The 23,759-nt window shown below is 53.9% G+C and overlaps 1 protein-coding gene across 9 annotated transcripts in view; it reads right to left on the reverse strand.

Annotated features, from left to right (window-relative positions):
- ARHGEF10 (Rho guanine nucleotide exchange factor 10) overlaps positions 1-22,726 on the reverse strand; it is a 62,961-nt gene extending 40,235 nt beyond the window's left edge. For 4 of the 9 annotated variants that reach the window (XM_088832763.1, XM_088832762.1, XM_088832760.1 and 1 more), the window contains exons 1-7: positions 22,635-22,726; positions 11,301-11,451; positions 6,621-6,875; positions 5,782-6,048; positions 4,231-4,297; positions 2,715-2,791; positions 931-987 (exon numbers count right to left, since the gene is read on the reverse strand). In XM_088832763.1, coding sequence (XP_088688889.1) covers positions 931-987; positions 2,715-2,791; positions 4,231-4,297; positions 5,782-6,048; positions 6,621-6,875; positions 11,301-11,337 — 760 coding nt within the window. In that variant the 5' untranslated portion in view covers positions 11,338-11,451; positions 22,635-22,726. Of the gene's footprint in view, positions 1-850; positions 988-2,714; positions 2,792-4,230; positions 4,328-5,781; positions 6,049-6,620; positions 6,876-11,300; positions 11,452-22,634 lie in introns of those variants that run through there. The other 5 variants (XM_088832761.1, XM_088832757.1, XM_088832756.1 and 2 more) reach the window with 3 other exon arrangements.
- Positions 22,727-23,759: the final 1,033 nt, after the last annotated feature.

The raw sequence follows: 23,759 nt of genomic DNA on the forward strand, positions 1-23,759 counted from the left end.
CCAATGCTGGAAGACACCTGAACTCTGGAGACACACCTCCAGGGCTAGGACGGGCTTCAGCTTGCTTGCTGGGCATGAAGGCCTGACCCTTCATCGGGGTCGTTCAGGGTCATCAGGCTTTCTGGGTGCAGGGGCTCTAAGTCTGAGCTAACACCCTCGGAGGGTCAGAGGGGGTCCACTCACCCGTCACAGCTCTCTGCTGCCTTCTGTGGGTTCAGCACCCCTTTCCCATGAAATGCAACATGGACCATTCCTCCACACTCTACAGGCGGTCCAGCTCCCCAGCCTGTGTCTGATGCTGCCTGTGTCTCTCTAAAAGGACAATACTTTGGCCGGATGTGGAAATCTGGGTCGGAACACTGCTTTCTCTTTAGCAGTTTGGGAACACTATCTGCCTGTCTGGAAGTATGCTGTTCTTCCCGAACTGCGTCTCCTCCCAGGTGGCGGCAGCTCCTCCCCCGCTGCTGTTACGATGGTCACGGTGGGGCTGGTACAGCTCATCTGTATGCGCCTCTGCGTACATTCACACGTGACCCTGCTTTGGATCTGTATTTGTATAATCTGGGAGCTTACGTCTGTAATCACGGAAAATCCTTAGTAATCCCTTCTTCCATGACCTCCTGTGTGTCACCTGCTACCTCCCAGCCTCCACGCCTTATCTTTCCATTTGTATTTTCACATCTTTAACTCCACTTGCTTCTTTCAGGTAATCAAGATAGTCATCCAACCTCCAAGGTTGGGCGTGAACACACGCACAGGTGTGCACACACAGCGTTCTACCCCACAGCATCAACAAGACACTGAAACCTTACAAAACTCAACCACAGACGCGCAAGGGCTGTGCACCTACGGGCTCCACCTGCCCGCTTCCATCCAGCAGGAAGCTGGTAAACTGCAGCACGTTAAACTCAGTTCCAGACAAAACCAAACCTGGCTCAGAGTCTGAATTTTCTCTTGGCACGTCATCGTAAATGGCTTCCTCCGGATCTGCAAGTAAAGGAAAGGAGACTTTAAAACTGACCCAGACGCAGGGAGAGCAGTCTGCACTCACGGCCTCCAGCAAGGCTTCAGCCACTCGGAAGTTCGTTTTACAGGGATGGTAACTGGCAGGGCCCCACGGGAGTGCAGGCATTGTTCTTAGGGCAGAACACTTCCTGGGGAAGGAAAGAAAGCTCTACATGGAGCGGCTGTGAAACATCTCCAGGAAGAGGTTTATAGCCTCCAGGCCAACGTATTCCTTTTGTGTGTTTTGCATTCAATTACGCATCTTTATAAACATTTTTAAGTTATTGCAATTAATGTTTCTGACACGCAAAACACACAAACGTGCAGTCTCAGAAACAAAAGGATAGATTCACTGCTGCTCTGAGTAGGAATCAGCCGACAGTGTCATCTCGTTTCCGCGACTACAGATGAAAGGCACCCACGTGCACATATAAAGATGTATAACTTTTAGGACAAAAACCTCTAAATCTGTACTACATGAAACATCAGTATCCTAGGAAATGGTTTAAGGTGTTTCCTTTTTTAAAAAAGTAGGGATCCTCCATGGCTGACATTCCATGTGTCTGACTCAGGGGTCCCATAGGAGAACAGAGTTTGAAGCTCACGTACATATTTGTGAGAGCTCCATGCTCTGCAGGTAGACCAACCAAACTATAGTGCGCTCCATCCAGGAACCCACAAAAGTGATGGTTACTAAGCAATGGGAGACAAAACCAGGTAAATACAGCCTCCCTCTCCTCTGACATGCAGCCACTGTCCCTTGCCACGTTCCCGGGGTGAACGCATGGCCAAGACCCGGCGTATTCTTGTGTTGCTGTCAAACCCCGAGTCAGAGACGCTTGCTGTCCCGAGATAATATGTCTCGACTGTGACCACAGTTTTCCCACCCTTCTCAGAGCACGTGAGCGGTGCTGGTGCACAGACCTCACATTCGTGTAGTCACTCCACTAGTGAAAACGAGTCATGGGGGAGAGTCAGACAGGTTCCACTTTGTAAGTAAGAGTGCTTCAGGACAGCGAGGTGATAATTTAATCCTGCAATGATCCAGATTTAATAGCCCGCTTGTAGAAGCACGTTCGCGGAATTCTTTGTTTCGACAATGTCATAATTAAAACAGAAATGAAACATTCCAGGGGAGAATTTAATAATTAGGAGAATGTTAAGATGGTCCGACCTTGTGAGTCAATCGTATAAGACAATTACACAGACATTAGTGAGCCAGTGGATGGTAAAAGGGCTAATTAGAAAAGGAAGTTTACTTTAAATAAAATTAAAAAACAAGCCTAGCTAAAATTAGTTCTGCTTTCTGCACCACATGTGGAATAGAAGGTCTGCCATGCCACACCATCTGGTCCGTGGGCTGGCTTAACCACCCACCACCCCTCTTCAAAATGGTACCATGAGAAAGCATCTCACTGGGGATCACAAGGAAGACTGCCTTGTTAGTGCCTCCGTCCCCACATCTCTGACTGTTATGACAAAAGACAAGATCAGTACTGGAAGAAATCCATCAGCCAGGACGAGGTGGGTGCTGAGATGCAGAGAGCAGAGATGATCTGATGGGAGTCAAAGCCAAGGCTTCGTGGGGCCTGGGGAAGCAACTGCAGTCAGCGGTGGTCGGTGCTTCAGGCCAACGGACACAGGACAGGAGAAGAGCAGCAGAGCCTGTCGAATACGTGTGGTCCCCGGGGCCCTGGCGTGGTACTCACTCTCCATCCAGGCTGTATTGGCCGGATCCGCGACCCAGCGGGCCAGGGCGCTGTCCTCCTTCTGGTCTGGATCCTCACTTAAAGAACACACACAAGAACATCAGGATGTTGAGAACCACTGACCCGTGTCTGAAGAGATGAAGAATGGTGCAGCTGTGGTGGAAAACAGTTTGGCTCTTCCTCAGAAAGTCAGACACAGGATCACCGTGTGACCCGGCGCCTCCGCTCCTAGGTGTGCAGCCAGAGGACGTGAGGGCAGGGGCCTGACAGACACCTGTACGCAACGTCCACAGCAGCATTAGCACGGCCGCCGGGAGGTGGGAGGTTACCAGTGTCCGTCAGGAGACGAGGAGATAAACAAAATGTGGTGTGTGTGCACAGTGGAATGGTACCGGGCCTAAAACAGGAAGGGAATTCTAACACATACTACAATATGGATCATCCCTGACACATGACGCCAAGCCAATGAGCCAGACACAGAGGACAAGCGCTGTACGATTCAGACCATACGAGTCCCTGGGGCAGGCACGTTCACACTGACAGAATGTGGAGCTGAGGTCTTGGGAGCTGGGAGCGGGCACCGTGGGTTATAGGCTTCTGATCAGGACGACGGAGATGTTTCAAGGGCAGAGAGTGCTGATGGTCGTACGACTCTGTGAATGAATTTAGCCGCTGGATTTTACACTTAAAAATGGCAAACTGTATGGTATGTATTTTTATTGCACTTTTTAAAGTGAATAATGCAATATACAGAAAACTATAGGATGGTTCATTTTAAATAGGTGAAATGTAGTATGGTATATGAAGCATAACTCAATAGAGTCACTTAAAAGCAAACACACCTACCATGCACCAAGCACGCTGCCACCCTAGGTGGTAGGTGCTCCTGAACTTGATAAAACCTGGTCTTTGTATTTGAAGAATTCAGTCTGGAAGCAGAAAGGGGCACAGGAGCTAACAGTGAGAGCACAAAGCAATCAGTTACAATGCAGGTGTGTGCACACAGCTCTGGAAGCACAGCGGAGGACGCTTTCATAAAACGAGACATTTAAGCTAGGGTTTTGGAGGGTGAGTAGGAGTTTGCCTGGAGGTGGGGATTCTCCTGGGAATTTCAAGCAGATGAAGCAGCATTGTGAAGACAAGCAGCATGAAAGAAAGGCCCATAATCAAATCAGTGTCAAGGATTTCAGATGAAAGCTGGGTCAGACAAAATTAAAAATCCTTTCTCCTCCTTGGGACTCTTGAGAAACTTAACAAGGTCAAGCACATTGTCCAGCTCTATCTGGTTGTGAACCCAGTTTCTCTTTATCTACAAAGTATCATATTAACATCTGAAAGAGTCCTGGGGTTCAGGAAAACCTGATCTGGGGGTCCCCGGCGCGAGAAGGCAGAGGGCACAGAGGACAGAAGGACCAAGGGGTGGGGAGGGGCCTCGGCAGTGAGCTCGGATTCATAGTGCTCCGCACGTCAGGGCAGGTCCAGGACTCAGAACACCTGCGGAACACAAGCAAGATACCTGTTTGCTGGATCCTCAGAACTCAAGGAATTCAGCTGGCTGTCTTCTGCCGCTTCCTGTGTCTCTGCTAGGAGAGGAAAGTTCACATTGTTCACGCCTGAAAGACACATCTAGGAACTTGCTTTTTACCCTTTAAATGGTTTCATACTTTCCTTTCTCATCAGTGAGGGGCTTATCTTATCGTAAAGATCGACTGATAGATTTAAACTCTTCAGCTTTTAGATAAAACATACTCCCAACAGGATGACGATGAAGAGTGACATCCAAAGGCTGCGTGAACCCGCCTGAAACGAAGCGGTGCCCAAACGAACCGAGCCAGAATCGAAAACTAACACCATGGGGGTCTGCAGGTACGGTTCACTCGAAAACGTGTCCACAGGACAAGCTTGGAAGATCCTCAAGGGTGAGAGACTCTAAAAGGGTGAAATCTGATATCCAAACTGTGCGTTCCCCTCAGCTGTCTTAACTGGGCAGGAAAAAACCGCTTTCCTCAAGCTTCACACAGGTCTGTCCTGACGGCGCGTCTGAGAGGCCACCGTCCCCCGGGGCTGCTCCTGCCGTCAGGACGTCCAGCCCAGGGCAGTCCTCACGTGTGTCCTGGGACAGCTCAACAGAGACACCGGCACCGGCCCGCGCGTGACTTGGGGGGCGCCGGGGGAGATGCAGCCGCTGCCCGAGGGCCTCAGCCGGGACAGCAGGGCGCTGCCCCCACAGAACCCTGCAGCCTGAAGGCTCACGGACAACGGCCTGAAGCCTGGATGTCCAAGGTCAAGGTGCCGGCGTCTGCTCGGGCCCCTTCTGGCTCGCAGACTGCCTTCCTGCCGTGTCCTCCCGTGAGGGGAGAGCTGGGGGCTCAGCAGGCTGTGTCATCAGGCGCTAAACCTACACGCGGGGCTGCACCCTCAGAACCTCGTCACCTCCCAACACCATCACCTCGGGGGCCGGGTCTCAACATGTGACTCTGGGGCAGACACACAGTCTCCTTCTAAACCTGAAAACCCAAGCCCTGCACAACCAGCTGAGGCTGAAGCAACACAGCCACAGGGCACCTGTAGAGACCCCGGACGCCGGCTTCATGAGCCACGTCCTCAAAGCTACAAGCCGGCTCCTTCCCGCTAAGCAGAGGGGCCGCCTGCCTCACGACAGTCTCACAGACCCGGGACCCGGGCCCGACGGCCCTGTCACAGGCGCGGCTCGGTGTCCCTGCACCTGCCCACCGTGCTGCCACTCCTCCAGGAGCCTCCTGATTCTCCCGGACACCAACCTGCACTCCCGGCTCCCGCCCCCCAGCCCTGGTTCCATGAACCGGGGCTCCAGCTGGACAGTCTGATGGCAGAGAGCCTGTCACCCACAAAGGGACGACACAGGGGCACAGAGATACACGACGTGGACAGTGCCGCCCGCAGGCACAAGGTGTGGGGGCCTCTGGGGGAAGGAGGCCAGGGATGGGGATGGAGCCCAGGCTGCTCCAGAACACTGCAGACAACACTCCGAGTCTCTCCTGGACTGGTCCCCACTGAGCAGCCGGGGCACAGTCTCAGGGCCCCCTACCTGCGGGGTCGGCAGGCGGGGTGGGCAGCACGGGGCTGGTGTAGGCGGGCAGCAGCAGCGGCAGGCTGGAGGGCACAGCGTAGCCGCAGGGCACTGGCACCGAATACCCGCTGGGCACATGCAGGCCCCCACCCTCCGCCTCGGCGTCCGGGTCTGGGGGCAGCGGCTGGTCTTCCTGGAGGGGCGTGATGTCGATGACAGAGTAGGGGTTGACTCTCGACGGGACCCCAGGTTTCAGTGGTTCCGCTCCCGGTCCTTTTTCACATCCTGAGGATGAAAGGAGACTGTGGCAGACACGCCCAGCTGTGCAGGACTCGGCCGACATGCCCTGCTGGCCCGGGAGACCCCAGGCCCGGGAGCACCGTGCTTTGGGGCATCCGAGGGGTGAGCACGACCTTGGGGACCAGGGGCACACAGCCCTGCTGAGCCCAGGGCGGCTCCTCCACTGAGGCGAGTAGGTTAGAAGCTGACAGAAGTGGGGGATCATTAACCACATGGAGAGCTGGTGAAGGTACCAACCAGACCATCGGTCAGTGAATAAAAGTGACCAACTCCACCTCCAAACCTTAAAACACAAATTAAACTTGTACGTTTCATATCAAATAGCATTATTTTGAAATAATGTTTCATGTAACATAGTGATAAATTATGATGAGGCCATTTTTATTAGAAAAAAACATACCTGTTTCCTCCAGAACATAAACAGAAAAGTAGATGGACAGGATTGAAAACCACAGAAAATACAACAAAGAATAGAATCTCGGCCAAACTTGAATCAAGTCATTTCTGTCCACAGCACATCACAGACACATCACAGATCGTGGGCTCCCATACCCTACCTTCCCCCGGACGGTCCAACCCGCAGGTGGGCTGGCTGGTCCCTGGGTGGTGGCCGAAGGACGCACAGGGTCCCGCGGTGGCGGTGTCAGTGGCGGTGGCGGCAGTGGCAGGAGCGTCTGCCCCTGCGTCCCCTGCCTCGGCGGAGCCCGGAGCCTGCCTGTCGGCCTCTGGAGCTTCGTCTCCGCTGTCCAGATCGAGCTGTTCCCCCTCCTCCTCCTCCTCGTTGTTATTAGTGTCATACTTGACTTCATTCTCTGAAGTTTAAGGTCACGTAAATCACACTGTTAGTGTTTATTACCAGGAGAACGACTTCCTCTCTCCTGAACACACGGCAGGCAGTCAGCCAGCAGTGGGCACCCACATGGGCACTGGAGGTGTGACAGCACTCCCTGCCCTGTCTGGGTCCCCACCTTTCTACTGGGAAAAGTTGGTGCCATAGGCTTGGGGCATACATCTGGGTTACCTCTTGGAAGGACCCTCAAATCACAGGCTGGGAAGAAAAAGCAGTAGTGACGGAAAGGAAGAGAAAAAGCCCTGGTCTTAGGACAACAGGAGTGAAAATCAACTTGGAGTAAGCCACCAGGCAAGGAGCAACGTTCACTTCAGCGGTTCCTATGCGACCAGTGCAATGACTTCACCTGTTCTGTGCATCCTGACAGTTGCGCATAACATCTTCAGGGTAAAGCTCTGAGTTACCTATGTCAGCTGGGTTATGCTCTTTTGCAGGGAAAGAGAGGAGATGCAAGGATATGCTGATACAAGAGTTTTTACATGACTCTTACAAACAATAAGATCCCTCATGCAGACTTTTAAAAGAGAAAAAAAAAAGTCAGCCGAATCTTGGAAGGAAAGTTATGACCAACCTAGATAGCATATTAAAAAGCAGAGACGTTACTTTGCCAACCAAGGTCCATCTAGTCAAGGCTATGGTTTTTCCAGTGGTCATGTATGGATGTGAGAGTTGGACTGTGAAAAAAGCTGATCGCCGAGGAATTGATGCTTTTGAACTGTGGTGTTGGAGAAGACTCTTCAGAGTCCCTTGGACTGCAAGGAGATCCAACCAGTCCATTCTAAAGGAGATCGATCCTGGGTGTTCATTGGAAGGACTGATGCTAAAGCTGAAACTGCAATACTTTGGCCACCTCATGCGACGAGTTGACTCACTGGAAAAGACTCTGATGCTGGGAAAGGTTGGGGGAGGGAGGAGAAGGGGACGACCGAGAATGAGATGGCTGGATGGCATCACCACCTCTGTGGACATGAGTTTGAGTGAACTCCGGGAGTTGGTGATAGACAGGGAGGCCTGGCGTGCTGTGATTCATGGGGTCGCGGAGAGTCGGACACGACTGAGCGACTGAACTGAACTGAATCTAAAGGACCGGAACACTGTGTCTGCTGTAGTCTCAGGTCACTAGAAGGTCTCTAAAAATGTTTTAAGAAAAAAGAAAAAAAAGTATATGCTGGAATTAAAATGTGAAATGATATTAAAATCATCTGTGTCTACCTGAGTTTTCCATACAATAAGTATAAAAATACTAAATAAATTGTCCTTACAAATACGTTGTTCTAAAAAGAAATGAGTGAAGATGGTCACGGGAGACCCTGTGTCTCAGGTCCCATAGTTGATGTTTTGTCCTGACCCCTCCCAGGTTATCTTAGAGCCTATGTAGTTCAATAAATTATAAAACTCTTGTCTTTGTAACAATTTTCATCAATTTGATTTTAGGTGTGCTTTATCTAATTCTCAAAGTCCAGCAGCTGCATGGTGTAATCCCAAACGAGAAGGCTGACAAAACGCCAGCACGTGGTTCTGACTCGCGCTGTCGTGAACCTCCACACTGCCCGGCATGATCCATGACATTGCTAAGTCGAAACGTCACTTTTGTCAGGGTATTTAACTGGCATTATGTCCCTGTCACGTTTATTTGGCAAGTGTGAATTTAAGGAAATGATGACAACTGTACTTGGAAAATGTTCTGGAAAATTTTATTTTTCTGTTAAAGAGATTTCTTGCTCTAAGACGTGTTCACCAGTTTATTTCAGTGAATAAACTGAGTACTTAGTGATTTAGCAAAAAAAAAAAAAAGCAAGGAGGCAGGCAGGCAGCTGCAGGGAGAGATGGGAGGAGAACTCCATCAAGCCCAGCCCAGCCCGGCTGCCCACAGCTCCTGGCAGACTAGGGCCGAATGAATGCCCCAGTCAGCCCACACAATGACCGGAGCCCTGGGCGTCGGCGTGCTGGCTGGCAGGGAGGAAGCCAGGTAGGCTGTCCCTCCTCTGAGCAGATAAGTTTTTATGCACTTGTCACAAATTAACACATTAAGGGAAAAGACTAAAAGAACAGTCATTTTTAAGGCCAGAGATCAAAGCTGTGTATATTATTCCTGGGTTCTCAGACCACAGCTGATTAAATCTGCAAGCTTAACCCAACATATGATGTTTCTCCTGTTTCAGATGAAGGCTGTTTTTAATTCCTTTTACTGTTATGAAGAAGAGCTTTAAGAAGGACCAGGCTGCAAACAGACCCACCAACAAGGGGCTATTCACAGCGGGTCCCCCGCCACCTCCAGGCTCTGCATGTCACAGCTGGGAGCAGGTCCCTGGGGGAAGCAGGGTCCCCAGAACAAAGCCACACCCCTCGAAGGCCAGGCCCCTCCTCCGCTGGACACTGCCCGCTACCCTTGCCTCTGTGTGAGCTCACTGCACATCACCAGGCAGTGGACGAGAACTGTCCTGAATCACATGGATATGGCGACACTGAAGACTTCCTTTCCCTGCCAGGACTCACTTTTTTTTGTTGCTAATTACAGAAAGGCTTTAGTTTCTGGTGGCTTATTGTTGCTGTCCAGTCCCTGCTACTAAGTTGCTTCAGTCGTGTCCGTCTCTGTGCGACCCCATAGACGGCAGCCCACCAGGCTCCCCTGTCCCTGGGATTCTCCAGGCAAGAACACTGGAGTGGGTTGCCATTTCCTTCTCCAAAGCGTGAAAGTGAAGTCGTTTAGTCATGTCCAACTCTTAGCGACCCCATGGACTGCAGCCCACCAGGGTCCTCCGTCCATGGGATTTTCCAGGCAAGAGTACTGAAGTGGGGTGCCATTGCCTTCTCTGTCCAGTCCCTAAGTTGTGTCTAACTCTTTGCGACCCAATGGACTGCAGCACGCCAGGCTTCCCTATCCTTCACTATCTTCCAGAGTTTGCTCAGATTCATGTCCCCTGAGTCAGTGATGCCATCCAACCATCTCATCTCTCTGTCATCCTCATCTCTCATCATTCTCTGTCGGCCCCTTCTTCTCCTGCCTTTTATCTTTCCCAGCATCAGGGTCTTTTCTATGTCAGCTCTTCACATCAGCTGGCCAGAGTACTGGAGCTTCAAGTTCAGCATCAGTCCTTCCAATGAGTATTCAGGGTTGATCTCCTTTAGGATGGACTGGTTTGATCTTACTGTCCAAGGGACTCTCAAAGTCTTCTGCAGCACCACAGTTCAAAAGCATTTACAATCATTAAATGTTGAGATCTGCATTCTGAGACACCCTGGACCACCTTGTAATGGTGTTTGCATCTGGGACTTGCATCTTCCAATATGACTCTCTGAACGCCTCCAGGGGCCCCACCTCTAAGAGTTTTAGGAATGTTACCTCCTGAGGTCAGGGCTACTCCAGTTCTGTCATCCCAGGGAGGAGGGAAACTGATGCCAGGAGAGATGCAACATGTTCCCAGCCATCAGCTCGTGTGTCCTGAGGATGACAGTCAAACCGGAGCAGCTGTTTGGGAAACCCTCAGAGCCACACACTTCTCTGCCGTATGACTTCCTCCCAAATCCTGCTTCATCCGGATGATTTGACTTGGCGCCTAGGAAGCTTCTAGAAAAGACCCAGGTCCCTGATGGCAGGTAACAGCTGGACACAGATGGAGCTTTCCCACCTGAACACGTAATGACACTGTGTACAGAATGCTATGCCGCCACTGGAAATGACAGCTGTGAGAGCCTCAGACTGACGTGGAAAGTAATAAAGCCTTAAGCAGGATGCAAAAATGTAGCTAGTGTCAACAGTTTTAACAATGGATATTCAACAGTTGCTATCAGGTAGAAAAGAAATATGAATGAAAAGACAGAAACCTGATCAAAACACAAGTGTCGTAGTGGTGAGGGAAGCACGACCTCAGTAATTTCTAGCTCCCTCTTCACATTCAAGGGAATTTTAGGAGGACAATTTCACTTTCATAATGGGGCAAATCATACCTCAAGTATCGCTGAATCATCAAGAAGGGGGCTTCCCTGGTGGCCCAGTGGCTCTACTCCATGCTGCCCATGCAGGGGGTGGAGGTACGATCTCTGGTCAGGGAACTAGACCCCACATGCCACGTGGCACAGCCAGTCTATTAGCCCCACTGCTGACTGTTACAGATGTTAATTACCCAGGAAGTCATGTAAGGATTAGAGTACTATCGTGTTAAGATGTGGCACCAACATGCTTCAACCCTGGTCTTAGCCCCGGTGGCCAACCAGGAAACAGCCACCAGTCGCGGGAGATGATGCAGTCAGCAGCCTGCACACCCAGCACCCTACGTCTGTACAACCTTCCAGGCTCCCCACAGCCCCGCACCCAGGTGGACCACGCCTGGAAGAGAGCCCACACGTGCCCACCCACCTACCCCGCCGCCTGTGTGCAGCCCGTTACCTTCCCGGGCGGGAGCCGGCAGGCCCGGCTGATCCATGGTGCCACAGCCACCACGCTCTGGGCTTCAGGGCGTGCGGGGCAGCAGGGAGGAGGCTCGGCTGTCAGTGCCGGCTGGCGGTGGCCCTGGTGCCACTGGGTGCCCGCGGACAGCCTGAGGGGAGGAAAAGGCGGGTGTTCATCAATGAGGACAGTACCCTCCCGGGAATAACACTCAGGGCAAAGCAAGGCAGAGAAGAGACCCTCAGTGTCTTGACGGCACCTGGAACCACACACAGGAGGCACTGGCCGGACTCCTCCCTGCCCGGGATGCCAAGTCCCTGCTGACCCTCACACGTGTGTTGAGGGGGAAATGGACACGAAAGCCCAAGCATTTTCCTTCTTCCTTCAACTAAATCTTTACCAGTTTGGGGTGAAGGGTTAATTTCCGAGGACTGAGGAGGAGGCTAGCCGTTATCTCAAGCCCTTTGCAGCAAGCGCGTCGGTGACCCCGCAGGCCTAGGCTGGGTCCCAGGTCCTGCTTCATCCTTTCTATTTCCTGCCTTCCTATTTCCTCATATGTCGTCTGAGATGCGCCACACCAGGCAGGCCACAGGAGGTATGGTCCCACGCTCCCAAGGAGGCATCCAGTGAGCCAAGGACACTGTTTACAGTGTTGATACCCCCAGACACCTGCCTGGGCTCCACCAGAACCATTACGGGAAGATAAACTTGACAGACGCGGCTTCCTGGTTCTCGGGGTCCCGGATGAGGCCCAGGCAAGTCCCCCACAGATGCCACACAACACTCAGTGACACCCTCTGGAAGAGGGACCGAGTACGGTCTCCAAACCATCATGACAACACGCACAGACCACAAGGGTCAGGGGACTCGAGGCCTGGAGGAGCTGGGACAGTAAGCGGACGACCTGAGCCTTTCACCCTCAACCCACGAGCAGATACTGGCTTCCGACAGTGAATGTAAAACCACTGCTTCCATATAAAGTGAACAGACCCACAGCCCACACCTGCCTCGTCCTGGTCTGCATAGTCACAGCAGGGTAGCAAACACCACAGAGGTGTGTGCACATACATATACGCGTGCTCGCACATGTGCACAGAGGTGTGCGCATGCACCACATACACGTGTGCTCACACATGCGCACACAGAGGCGTGCATGCACATCATACACGCGCTCACACCTGCACAGAGGTGTGAGCACATACATACATGTATGCTCACACACATGCCCAAACAGGTGTATGTACACATTACATACTCGTGTGCTCGCACGTGTGCACATAGAGGTGTGTGCAAACACACACACACACGCACACATATGCCCAGGAAGCTGCAAGGAGGGAACAGGAGGAAGGCCAGGAGGATTTGCACTCAGGAGAACACAGAAGGGGGGTGACATCCGCTGATATATCATTTCCCAAGAAGAAATTCAAAAATGCCTGGGAGGAATCGAAGAAAGAATAACCTGATGTTCTCAAGGCTCCCAGGGCAACAGGAGCTGCTTTATCACTTCACACCCTCACCACAGGTCAGGGGTGGAGACACGGCCCACTCTCCCAGTGCAAAGCAGCCAAGTCCAGAGCAGTCTGAGGACCTGCACAGGCCCTGGGGCTGGCATCAGGGCACAGCAGCCCCCGCACACCCCTCTGTGGGACCCTAGCCCTGTCATCTATCAAGCAGACACCACTGGCCCACGGCCGGGCTAATCCAGAGAAGCCAGACGCACAGGCACACCGGACCTCAGGTTTTTCCGAGTGTTACAGATTCCTCGGGTTTCTCTTTTGCATTGTTTACTCATCTTAAATCATACTGTACAAATCTCATTAATGCTGTTTGTCCTACTTAAAAATGCATAAAAGAGAGTCTAAGTGACTCTCCCTTTTCCATTGCTAACACAGGACGAAACAAAAGAATACGCCAGTGTCTGTCTTACTCTGGAGCTTGATCCTACTGAACAACCACCGCTCACCTGCTGAGTTCCCAGGACACTGAGATGCACCGCGCAGCCATCCTAGTCTTCCTACTGAGGACAAGAGGACACCCGGGGCTCGTCCCCGGGGCAGAGCTGGCACTGGGACCAGCCCCGGCACCCTGGTCTGTGTGTGTGATGTGTATGGATTTCAGAAGATCACAACACTCAGGGGCTGTTTACTTCCAAAACCAGCATTGGCAGGAAACCACCTTCCTGAGAAGACTATTCAGGAAGCTCACGCACACAGAACCTGCCTCTGGGTTTGGGGGCCTGGGTGCCCGTGTTCCGTGCTCTGCTCCTTGCAGGCATCGCCCTGGGAAGCTTGCTCCCCAACCCTGGGTGGGCGAGAGCCGGGTCTCCTCCCACCTTCTCTGGCCACCCTGCTGCCTCAGACCGGCGCCTGCTGCCTCCTGGCTGCCCACTGGGTTTGCAGACAGTGCTTTCGGGGACAGAGTGGATCCCGCTTGGCCCACGACGGACCCAGGGACGGAGGACAAGCCTGGCCTTCTCACAAGCCCCCCCCACCCCCGGCGGACGAGCGGCAGGAGGTAACACCAGTCTGGGCTGCCGGGCCCTGGGGATTATCACTGTCCTTCTCCAGTTCTCCAGTTTAGGGCTGTGGTTTCCAACAAAAGACAGCACGTGCGGCTGAAGCGGCCGCTTGGAAAGCCGGGCAGGGCATGGGGCAGGCCCACGGTGCAGCCAGGACTCCGCCCCAGAGCCTGGGCAGCAACGGAAGTGCCCCCATCACCAACTTCTTTTTATTACAGTCTCATGGAAATAGCCTGAGTCTTTGCTCCAGCGAGGTTTCCAGCAGCTGGGCCGTCTGCATATCTGCAGGGAGAGCGCCGTGGACGCCCCAAGGGTCTGGGACCTGCTGCCTCTCCGTGGGTATTTCCCCAGGGGCTCGGGGTCCAGAGGGTGAGGAAGGGGGTGCAGTTGCCACCAAGGTCATCCCTGCAGAGAAACAGCACGAGTACGGGGCCACAGCCAGGACGCAGGAGCCTGTGTGGGGAGATCCTGCTCGGGGCTCCCCTTTGTCTCGGGGCCCCGGTGTCCTTGCTGTGACACGTGTGTCTTCCACCACACGTGCCGTCTTTTGTTGGAAACCACAGCCCTAAACTGGAGAAGGACAGTGATAATCCCCAGGGCCCGGCAGCCCAGACCGATGTTACCTCCTGCCGCTCGTCCACTGGGGGTGGGGGGACTTGTGAGAAGGCCAGGCTTGTCCTGCGAGATGAAGGGACGCCTGTCAGCGGCCGCGGGGCTGGGGGCCGACGGCACTCACCCCCTGGCGTCGGTGCCGCCCAGTCACAAGAGGTGGGGCACAGATTATAGGCCAAGCCTGTGCCCAACCCACCCAGCACGGACCCCCAGAGTCCACCCACCACAGACTGTGCTACAGGCTGTTGGGGGACCCAGGGTGCTCCATAAGGGCTAGACATCAGCCACGAGTGGGAGCCAATGCACCTCAGGCCCGGGGACAGGGGCTGGGGACGCCGGGACGCGGAATCCTGATGGTTCACGGCCGCCTGGCCCGTCTTTGTCTAAAACCACAAACTTCCGAGAGGGCTCATGGCTCTATCTACCTCCACGCGGAGATCCAGGAGGGAAGAGTGAAAAGCTCACACGTCTTGTTGGGAAGGCTACATGAACTTAACTCTAAGTTAAGTCAAACTCCACGGCAAACCAAACACAACAAGCCTCTTCACTGAGTGTTTTTGTAGATTTTTAAGTAAACGTGATGCTCGCAGAAACAAGAGTGAAGGAAGGAAGGAGAGTGGAGAGAGGAAGGGGAAAGAAGGAAGGGCCGCTCTTCCCGTGAGCCAGGCCGGGACGCAGCTGCCGGGGGACGGCCACTTCGCGACCATCGAATCTGACCACAGAGGGCGCGGGGTGCCGAGCACCCTTGGGGCCCCGCAGCGGTGTGTCCTGGGTTGCCTGTTTCTCTGCTCCATCAGACTGAGGTCACTTCCATGGGGCCTGAGTCTGCTCCACACAAAAAAAGAAAAAAGAGTGAATAGAAGCAATTTATTCCATGCGGTAAAAACTGTTAGGCAGCAGCTAATTGGTCAATGTCTGTCCTTCGCCCTGGGGATCAACCCCTGAGAACTCCTGGGAGGGGCGCTTACTGGGGACAGCAGCCCACACCCTGCCGGCCACACCCAAGCCTCCTGGCTCTGCTGCCTTGGCCTCAAATCCTTACAAACCAACCCCTCGTCCACACTCCCGGGTCCGAATCCACTCACTGTGCAGACTGAGCTCCCGTCCTCCCTCTCTGCTGCGTGTCTCCCTGTGTCTCTGTATCTCTCGGTCTCTGGCCCTGTCTCCACATCTGTGTCTCCCCCTCCCCCTCCCCGCCTGCTCTCTGCTCCGCCAGCAGGAAGGGACACACCCCTTCCTTGGGAAGCCCATCCTGGGCGGGTCTGATGACAGGATTCAATACCAGGGAACCAGACGGGGATGCAGGGACAGGAGAGGTGGACGCTGTGGGGCTGGAGACACAGCTGGAGGAGCAGGGGACAGATGGCTGGGAGGACCCAGGTTTGGCCGAAAGTCAGGAAATGGAGCCCCACTGCCACCCCGGCCTCCATAGCAGCGCGGACCCCATCCCCATGTCTGCCTGGCCCCTCAGGGTGCAAGCTCCAGGACAGAGCTCTGCCACTCCTGCTGACATGGGGGGGGTGACAGCTCTACCCACGGTGTGCCCCCTCCCCGGGGAGTCACCTGGACCTCCCTAGATGCGGTCCCTACAGGCCCCATGACACGCGGGACTGCAGGAACCAACCTGTGGAGCTCCAGCTGCCGCCCAGGCTGTCATCCACAGGTTTACAGGGATGGAAACACATCAACTATTCATCAGGGCCTCCGAACAAGGACCAGAGCCCAGAGCCTTAGCTGACGCGTGGACTGCTTTCAGACACACCGAGGGCGGGGCTGCCCTGGGCGACGCTCCTCCTGGTGCGGCTCTCCTCCCCTCAAACCCCTAAACCAGCAGCCTGCACGGGACTGGACACAGGGTGCCCCAGACCCAGCGGGCCCTGCCCCACGCTGAGCCGACTCGCAGCCCAAACGCCCCCTCTATGGGCTCCTGAAGCCCGCCTGCCTCTAGGCACAAACATGGTGTCCACGGCCATGCAGTCCAGCCCGATAGTCTCCTCTCAGAACCATCTAGACACACGACCCCTGCCTTTCAGAACTCACCAAGGACGAAGTTAATTCTGCCTTTACTTGGCCACGTCTCTGAGAAATCTTTCCACAAAGCCAGTGTTAGTTACAGTCATGAAATGGGAGAAAGTCACCCCTGCGAGGGGGTCAGCGCCGACAGGGGGCAACACCCCAGGCCCTGGTCACCGCTGAAGTCTGCCATCCGACTGTCCAGGCCTCCCTGTCACCTCCCCCAGCACACAGCCCGACTGAGGACAGGCCCCGAGCACACCCGCCAGGGGCAGTTCACACTTGTGGAAGGACCAAGAGCCCCACGGACTGGGAGGAGGGGAGCAGGGAGGCGGGGAGGAGGCCGGAGACACACCCCCACCCGCCCCTCCTCCCGGGACCCACACGCCCAGCAATTTCTTGCATAAAGTAAATTCCAGCTCTCAAAAATCACCCTGACAGACACGGCATCCCGCCTTGGGACGGAAGGAATTTGGGGAAACCCTGGGCTGACATCCAAGCCCCTGTCTTCCTTGCACAGGCACCTGCTGCCCGCCTTGGGGACCGACCCTGAGGGGTCACGCTGCAGCAGAGAGCCCACTTATTTACGGGAAATGCAAGTAACTCCTCCCGCAGAGCAGGAAGGGCGCTGCGTGCACGAGTGATTACATCAGGCAGATGCGGGCAAAGCCACTGTCCCCCCAGACTGGAGCCTTCCGTCATGTGTCAGCACAGTGGCCCTCCCCATGCAGGGCGGCCTGGCCCCACCTGGTCCCTCCCTACAGACACCCACCCACCCAACACCAGCTTGGACCACCCTGCAGACCACGGGCGCGCTGGGGGGAGCACCATGCTGTGAATCCCAGGACGACCTCGACTGCCTGGCCTCCCCGGGGTCCCCACCTCCACCCACACATGGGGGAGATGGGCGCCAGAGTGCCCTCCTGTCGGCCCAGACGGGCTGCAGGGACACAGCACCTGGAAACAATCTCTCCCCTTTGGCTACCTGCGATTCCCGTCCTAAACACTCCTGCCGTCTGGCAAACGCTGCACCTTTCATTCCTTCCTATTAAATCACCAGGAGCAGCGCATGTCTAAACGCTTTTCCAGAACAGAGGCCAGTGGCAGGCCCAGCGGGTTCCCTTCAGGCCCCAATCAGTTCTGGACCCGAGGCGGGACTCTGCCCTCCGCAGACCCCCGCCTGGGTCTGATTTTAGTTCCAACGGAAAAGTGACCAAGGTCATGACCCCCCGGGACAAGAACTCTGACACCAGGCCTGGCCCCAGCACTGTCTGGGAGAAGGGCCCGCAGGCTGAGTCCCCAGCCACGCAAGCAACATCCGACTCAGCTTCTCTGACGGATGGAATCAGGGCTGCCCACTGGCCACTGCCCAGTCCAGGGCCTGAGAACAAAGAGTGCTCTGATGTCTTATCAGTTTCACAGTGAGCGGAGCGATGGGGCCAGGGGCCAAGGCCACATCCCCCAGGGGGAGCTGACGGCTGCACCAGCCCAAGCTCCAGCCCCATGCTTGGCTTCCCAGCATCTCAGCCAGGCTCAGACCTGCACATGCAGGGAGTGAAAAGACACGCCGAATTCCTTCCATCAGAGCTCAGCGCTCCTCACCCAGAAGCGGACTCTGGCTCCTGCCTTGGGATCACGTCTAACTATGGAAATCCTGGGCTGTTTCTACACTGGCCCACACAGGCGTCCTATCCCCACCGCTAGGCAAATGCCTGCACTTCCAAGCCCTTGCATGCCACTGCTGAAACATGGCAGAGCCGGCCCAACGGGCAGAGCAACTGCCCGACTCCCTGAGCTGGAAACCCCAACATCCTCCAGGGTCCAAGGCCTCCTGGGCTTCCCCAGTGGCTCAGTGGGTAAAGAACCCGCCTGCAACGCAGGAAACACAGGTTTGATCCCTGGATCAGGAAGAGTCCCTGGAGGAGGGCATGGCAACTACTCCAGTATTCTTGCCTGGAGAATCCCATGGACAGAGGAGCCTGGTGGGTTACAGTCCATGGGGTCACAAACAGTCGGACACAACCTTGCAACTGAACAATAACATCCACCAAGGCCTCCCAGCCCCAGCAGAGATGGGTACTGACCTCTGCTCAACAGACCTTTGACCTTTCAGCTCAACACTCTCAAGCTCCTTGAAGTCAGTCACCACCCCGTCTTCCCTTCAGAGAAAGAACGTGAATAACAGAATAACACACTTGAGTGTGCACGGCACACTTCTATGAAAACTCCTCAGCCTGTCCTGTATGGTCAGATCCTGGTCTCCACACCGATGAGAAATGATTCAAGTTCAAAGTTCACATCTGTTTGACTTTGAAGCCTGAATGTCCACAGTGCTTTCTTTTAAAAAAAAATGATGTCCACTTGTCAGGCTCTGGTTCCCGGCAAACTGCCAGCCTCCAGCCCAAGAATCAAGAGCGAAGCCCCAGTCCAGGAAGCAAAGCCCCCGCCTCAGGACCCCAACCTCCTCACGTGTGGAGAAGTCCTTGTCTCCACGGAGTTATGAGCGTGCGGACTGTCTGGGCACCCTCACCTATTCCTTTTGTTTTCTTCATAAGATGCCCAGTTCAGGAGTCCCAGGCAACTACCGAGTCAACGTCTTGGAGCCTCACCTGGGCCACCAGGCCAGCGGCCCCCTGGGGAAGGCTGGCTCAGCCGTCCTCCTGGGAGCACTGAGGCCTCCCCACCGGCCCCTGCAGGCCTCGTCCCCGCTCCCTTTCACAAGGGCACCGGGAGGCTGCAGCAACCTCTGATGCCACATTTACTTTAAAAAGCAATTTCTAGTATCAGAAAGTGGCTCCTGGAAGAGAAACACTTTAAGCCTAAAAAAAAAAACTCCAAAAAATCTTTTTAAAAATATTTTGAACATTGCTTAACAGAACCATAACACACCAGCAACCCACAGAAAGCACTCTCCACTAGCAGGTACACATTACTTTCCCAACATAAAGAAGAACAGGAAATGAAAGAATAACAGCAGGGCCCGGGACTGGTCATTCTTATAATCAAAGTTTTGAAAAGGCACTCACAGAAACAAAGACGTAAAGAAGCAAAAGCCGCAAGGCCTGGTTCTCTGAAGTCTGAGTTCAGAAGGAGTCCCAGTGAGGAGCGTGTGCTGGGCAGGGCCGGTGGTGGGTGGGTCAGGGGTCCCGTGCTGGCTCTCCTGAGCCTCACTCCCACAGCCATTACGGTCAGAGAGGGCCCGAGCCCCCACTGCTGGCCCCGCCGCACACCCCCAGACCCGATGCCCCTCTGTACTGCTAAGCCCCAGAACTTCCCAAACTACACTTCCAGAAGGCTTAACTGAGGAAGCAGTAATCCTGCCCCATAAATGTTTAATGCCTGTGACCCCCTTCTGTCTCATTTCACTCCACTCCCTCTCTACCCGGGCAAACTATGAGTAATGTGTGAAATAAACACCAACATGCTCTGAGTATCTCAAGATCTGGATTTTCATTACAGCCTTTTTATCACGCCTCGTGCAATAAGAATACTGTATTATTCGATATGGGTCTTTAATTTATAGAGACACAGCCACACTCACAGCATTTTCATTTTGCTCTCATGCAGAACATTCTTGGTTTAAAACGCATTTTCACAACTTGTCTTCCAGCAATTTCCTAAGTGAGTAAACTGAGGTTCTACGGGGGACGTGACTCTTCCAGGGTCGGGTGAGCAGTTCCAGAACTCAGCCCAGGGTCCGAATGCCACCAGAACACCTCAATCTCCAAGAATCTCCAAAGTTTCTAACCTTCTAACCTCACCAGAAAAACTTCAGAGAACATCAAAATATCAAGAAAACAAATTCAGTAAAACAAAGTCAAGCTTGACCATAACAAATTAAAAAACTATTTTTAATAACTCTGGATTTTACCTCATCCCTAACTGTCTATAACTGCTTTGATAATACCTGGCCTGAGAGAGAGAGAGAGACTATTTCAGGAAACCATGGGAGTCTGCACCTGACTAACAGTCACGCAGCCACCTAACTGCAGATGATGCTGTTGTAACAACAACAATCACTAAGTCACGTCCGACTCTCTGCGGCCCCATGGACTGCAGCACGCCAGGCTTCCCTGTCCGTCACCATCTCCAGGAGTTGGCTCAAACTCATGTCCATTGAGTCGGTGATGCCATCCAACCATCTCATCCTCTGTCATTCCCTTCTCCTCCCGCCTTCAATCTTTCCCAGCATCAGGGTCTTTTCCAATGAGTCAGTTCTTCGCATCAAGTGGCTAAAGGATTGGACCTTCAGCTTCAGCATCAGTCCTTCCAGTGAATATTCAGGACTGATTTCCTTTAGGATTGACTGGTTTGTTCTCCTTGCTGTCCAAGGGACTCTCAAGAGTCTTCAACACCACAGTTCAAAAGCATCAATTCTTCAACGCTTAGCCTTCTTTATGGCCTGACTGTCACATCCATACATAACTACTGGAAAACCACAGTTTTGACTATACAGAGCTTTGTCAGCAAAGTAATGCTTTTTAATATGCTGTCTAAGTTGATCATAGCTTTTCTACCAAGGAGTAAGTGTCTTAATTTCATGGCTGCAGCTGCCATCTGCAGTGATTTTGGAGCCAAAAAAAATTAAGTCTGTCACTGTTTCCATTGTTTCCCCATCTATTTGCCGTGAAGTGATGGGACCAGATGCCATGATCTTACTTTTCTGATTGTTGAGTTTTAAGTCAGCTTTTTCACTCTCCTCTTTCACTCTCATCAAGAGGCTCTTGTTTTCTGCCATAAGGGTGGTGCTATCTGCATATCTGAGATTATTGATATTTCAATAACTGAAATATTGACTGCAGATGGAGTCACTTAACCAAACCATACCCCAGGGCCAATGGAGTAAACATGCTGAGAGCTTAAGGGATACATTATATCAATATACTAATATTACACAGAGTATATCCCATCTTTCCTTTATTAAAAAAGTTATTTCCTTGAAAACATGTTCAAAAACTATATTTTAAGCGACAAACAGTAAAAATGTTACTCCTTGCAATGTTCTACCTGGAGAGATATTAAGTAACTCTTGCATAAGATCCAGGACATTGGCAGCTACTTTATTTTGACTTTGCGGCTCAACCAAAGAAAAGCTAAAAATCCACTGCAGTTTGAGTTCATGAGAATTTTCACCTCCAGTAATGGAAATGTAAATATTACACTGCACCAAGTATGTCTGCTGCTTTCTCAGAATGTTCACATCCTGTTAAAAGCTGAAATATTTACTCAGATTTCTATCTTCAAGCTGAGGGTCTTCCAGAGGGGAAGTGTTGCCAGGTAGGGATGAGGAGTCACCTGTCCCGGCTGTCAGCGCACCTGTTTGTCTCCCAGCCATGAGAGAGGGGAGGGAGGGTTTCTAAAGAAACAATCATCTTCACCCTAAAGTGGGCCAAGGAGAAGGAAATGGCAACCCACTGCACTATTCTTGCTTGGAGAATCAGAGGAGCCTGGTGGGCTGCTGTCCATAAGGTTGCACAGAGTCGGACACGACTGAAGCGACTTAGCATGCATGCAAGCATTGGAGAAGGAAATGGCAACCCACTCTAGTATTCTTGCCTGGAGAATCCCAGGGACAGAGGAGCCTGGTGGGCTGCCGTTTATGGGGTCGCACAAAGTCAGACACGGCTGAACTGACTTAGCAGCAGCAAAGTGGGCCAAGGACTTTTGCCTTTTATAGGAAAATGCAAACGACTATTCGCGACCTAAACACCCCAATTGGCCACTCCTCAGGGGACTTCACTGGGGCCCGGCTCATCCAGACCCCAGGCCGGGCCCGGGTGCCTCCTGCACCTCCTGACGGCCGGTGGGTCTCGATCCGTTGCCGCTACCCCAGGACTCGCGATAAGTGGGGCGCTTCCAGGGCCTCAGCTCCGCCACCTGCACCGTCCACGCCCGGGGCGCCGGGTGCCCCGAACGGCCCTCGCACCGTCCCCCACAATCTGGGGTGGGCGGGCAGCCCGGACTGCAAGGTGCGGTGGGATCGGTCAGTTCGAGGGAGGTGGGCAGAAGGGAAGCTTCCCAAGGGAAAAAGGAAACTCCGAAGCTCCGCGATAGGGGGGCTCGCGGGCGGAGCCCGTCAAGGACCCCCACCCCACCCCTGCCCGCTCTCATCCCGCAGGACCCCAGCGGCCCTCCGCGCCCGCCAGCACTCAAGCCACGAGACCCCGTCCTCCCTGGCCCACACTCACCCTGCTGCCGGGACGGGACCCCCGCCCGCCGTCCCTCAGACGACCCCTCTCCCCGCCCCGAGTCCGCCGCCCCGGGATGCGCCCCGGCCCCGCCCACAGGGAGGTCGGCCCGCCCGCGCGCCGTGATTGGCCTAATTTCGCAGCTCCAGGAGCCCATTGGCTGCCGCGCCTGCCCGTTCCTCGGCCGTGCCCCGCCCTCGCGCCCGCGCATTCCTGCGGAGCCACGTGGCCGCGCGCCCCCTCCTTCTGCCCAACGCCCGGCTCGGCTGCGCACGCGTGGCCTCGCGGCGCCGGGCGGACAGGCTTCCCGGACCCTCGGACCTCCAGACCCCAATCTCTACCCGGAGAGCCCTCGGGCTGGGCACGCGTGGGCAGGGCCCTCCGGCCTATCTCTCCCCCAGCTCCCCCACCCCATCCCTGTCCCCAAAGCGTCCACCCGTTCCCTTTGGTGGCTGGCCCTGCCTGCAGGGGCGTTCCTGGCTCCTCTGCAGGTCAGCTGCCTCAGACCCGCCAAGTCTTGGGGGTTTGGAAAAGCAAAGGTTTCTCACATTTCTGAGGTTATTTTTAAAGCTTGCCTTTTACTAAAAAGTTCTCATATTCACCTTCACTTTGCCGGTGAACATGGGTTAGAATTCACTATCCTGTAAAAGCCAAAAAGTAATGACTTAAGGATGTGAGAGTTGGACTGTGAAGAAAGCTGATCACCGAAGAATTGATGCTTTTGAACTGTGGTGTTGGAGAAGACTCTTGAGAGTCCCTTGTACTGCAAGGAGATCCAACCAGTCCATTCTAAAGGAGATCAGTCCTGGGTGTTCATTGGAGGGACTGATGCTAAAGCTGAAACTCCAGTACTTTGGCCACCTCATGGGAAGTGTTGACTCACTGGAAAAGACTCTGATGCTGGGAGGGATTGGGGGCAGGAGGAGACGGGGAAGACAGAGAATGAGATGGCTGGATGGCATCACCAACTCAATGGACATGGGTTTGGGTAGACTCCAGGAGTTGGTGATGGACAGGGAAGCCTGGCGTGCTGTGATTCATGGGGTCACAGAGTTGGACACAACTGAGCGACTGAACTGAAGAGGCAGAGGTTAACCTTGAGGTGTCACCCTTTGAATGGACAAT

This window comes from Moschus berezovskii, chromosome 26 (genome assembly GCF_049115385.1).
Source record: "Moschus berezovskii isolate FMDL1 chromosome 26, NW_MosBer_1.0, whole genome shotgun sequence".
Taxonomy (NCBI): domain Eukaryota; kingdom Metazoa; phylum Chordata; class Mammalia; order Artiodactyla; family Moschidae; genus Moschus; species Moschus berezovskii.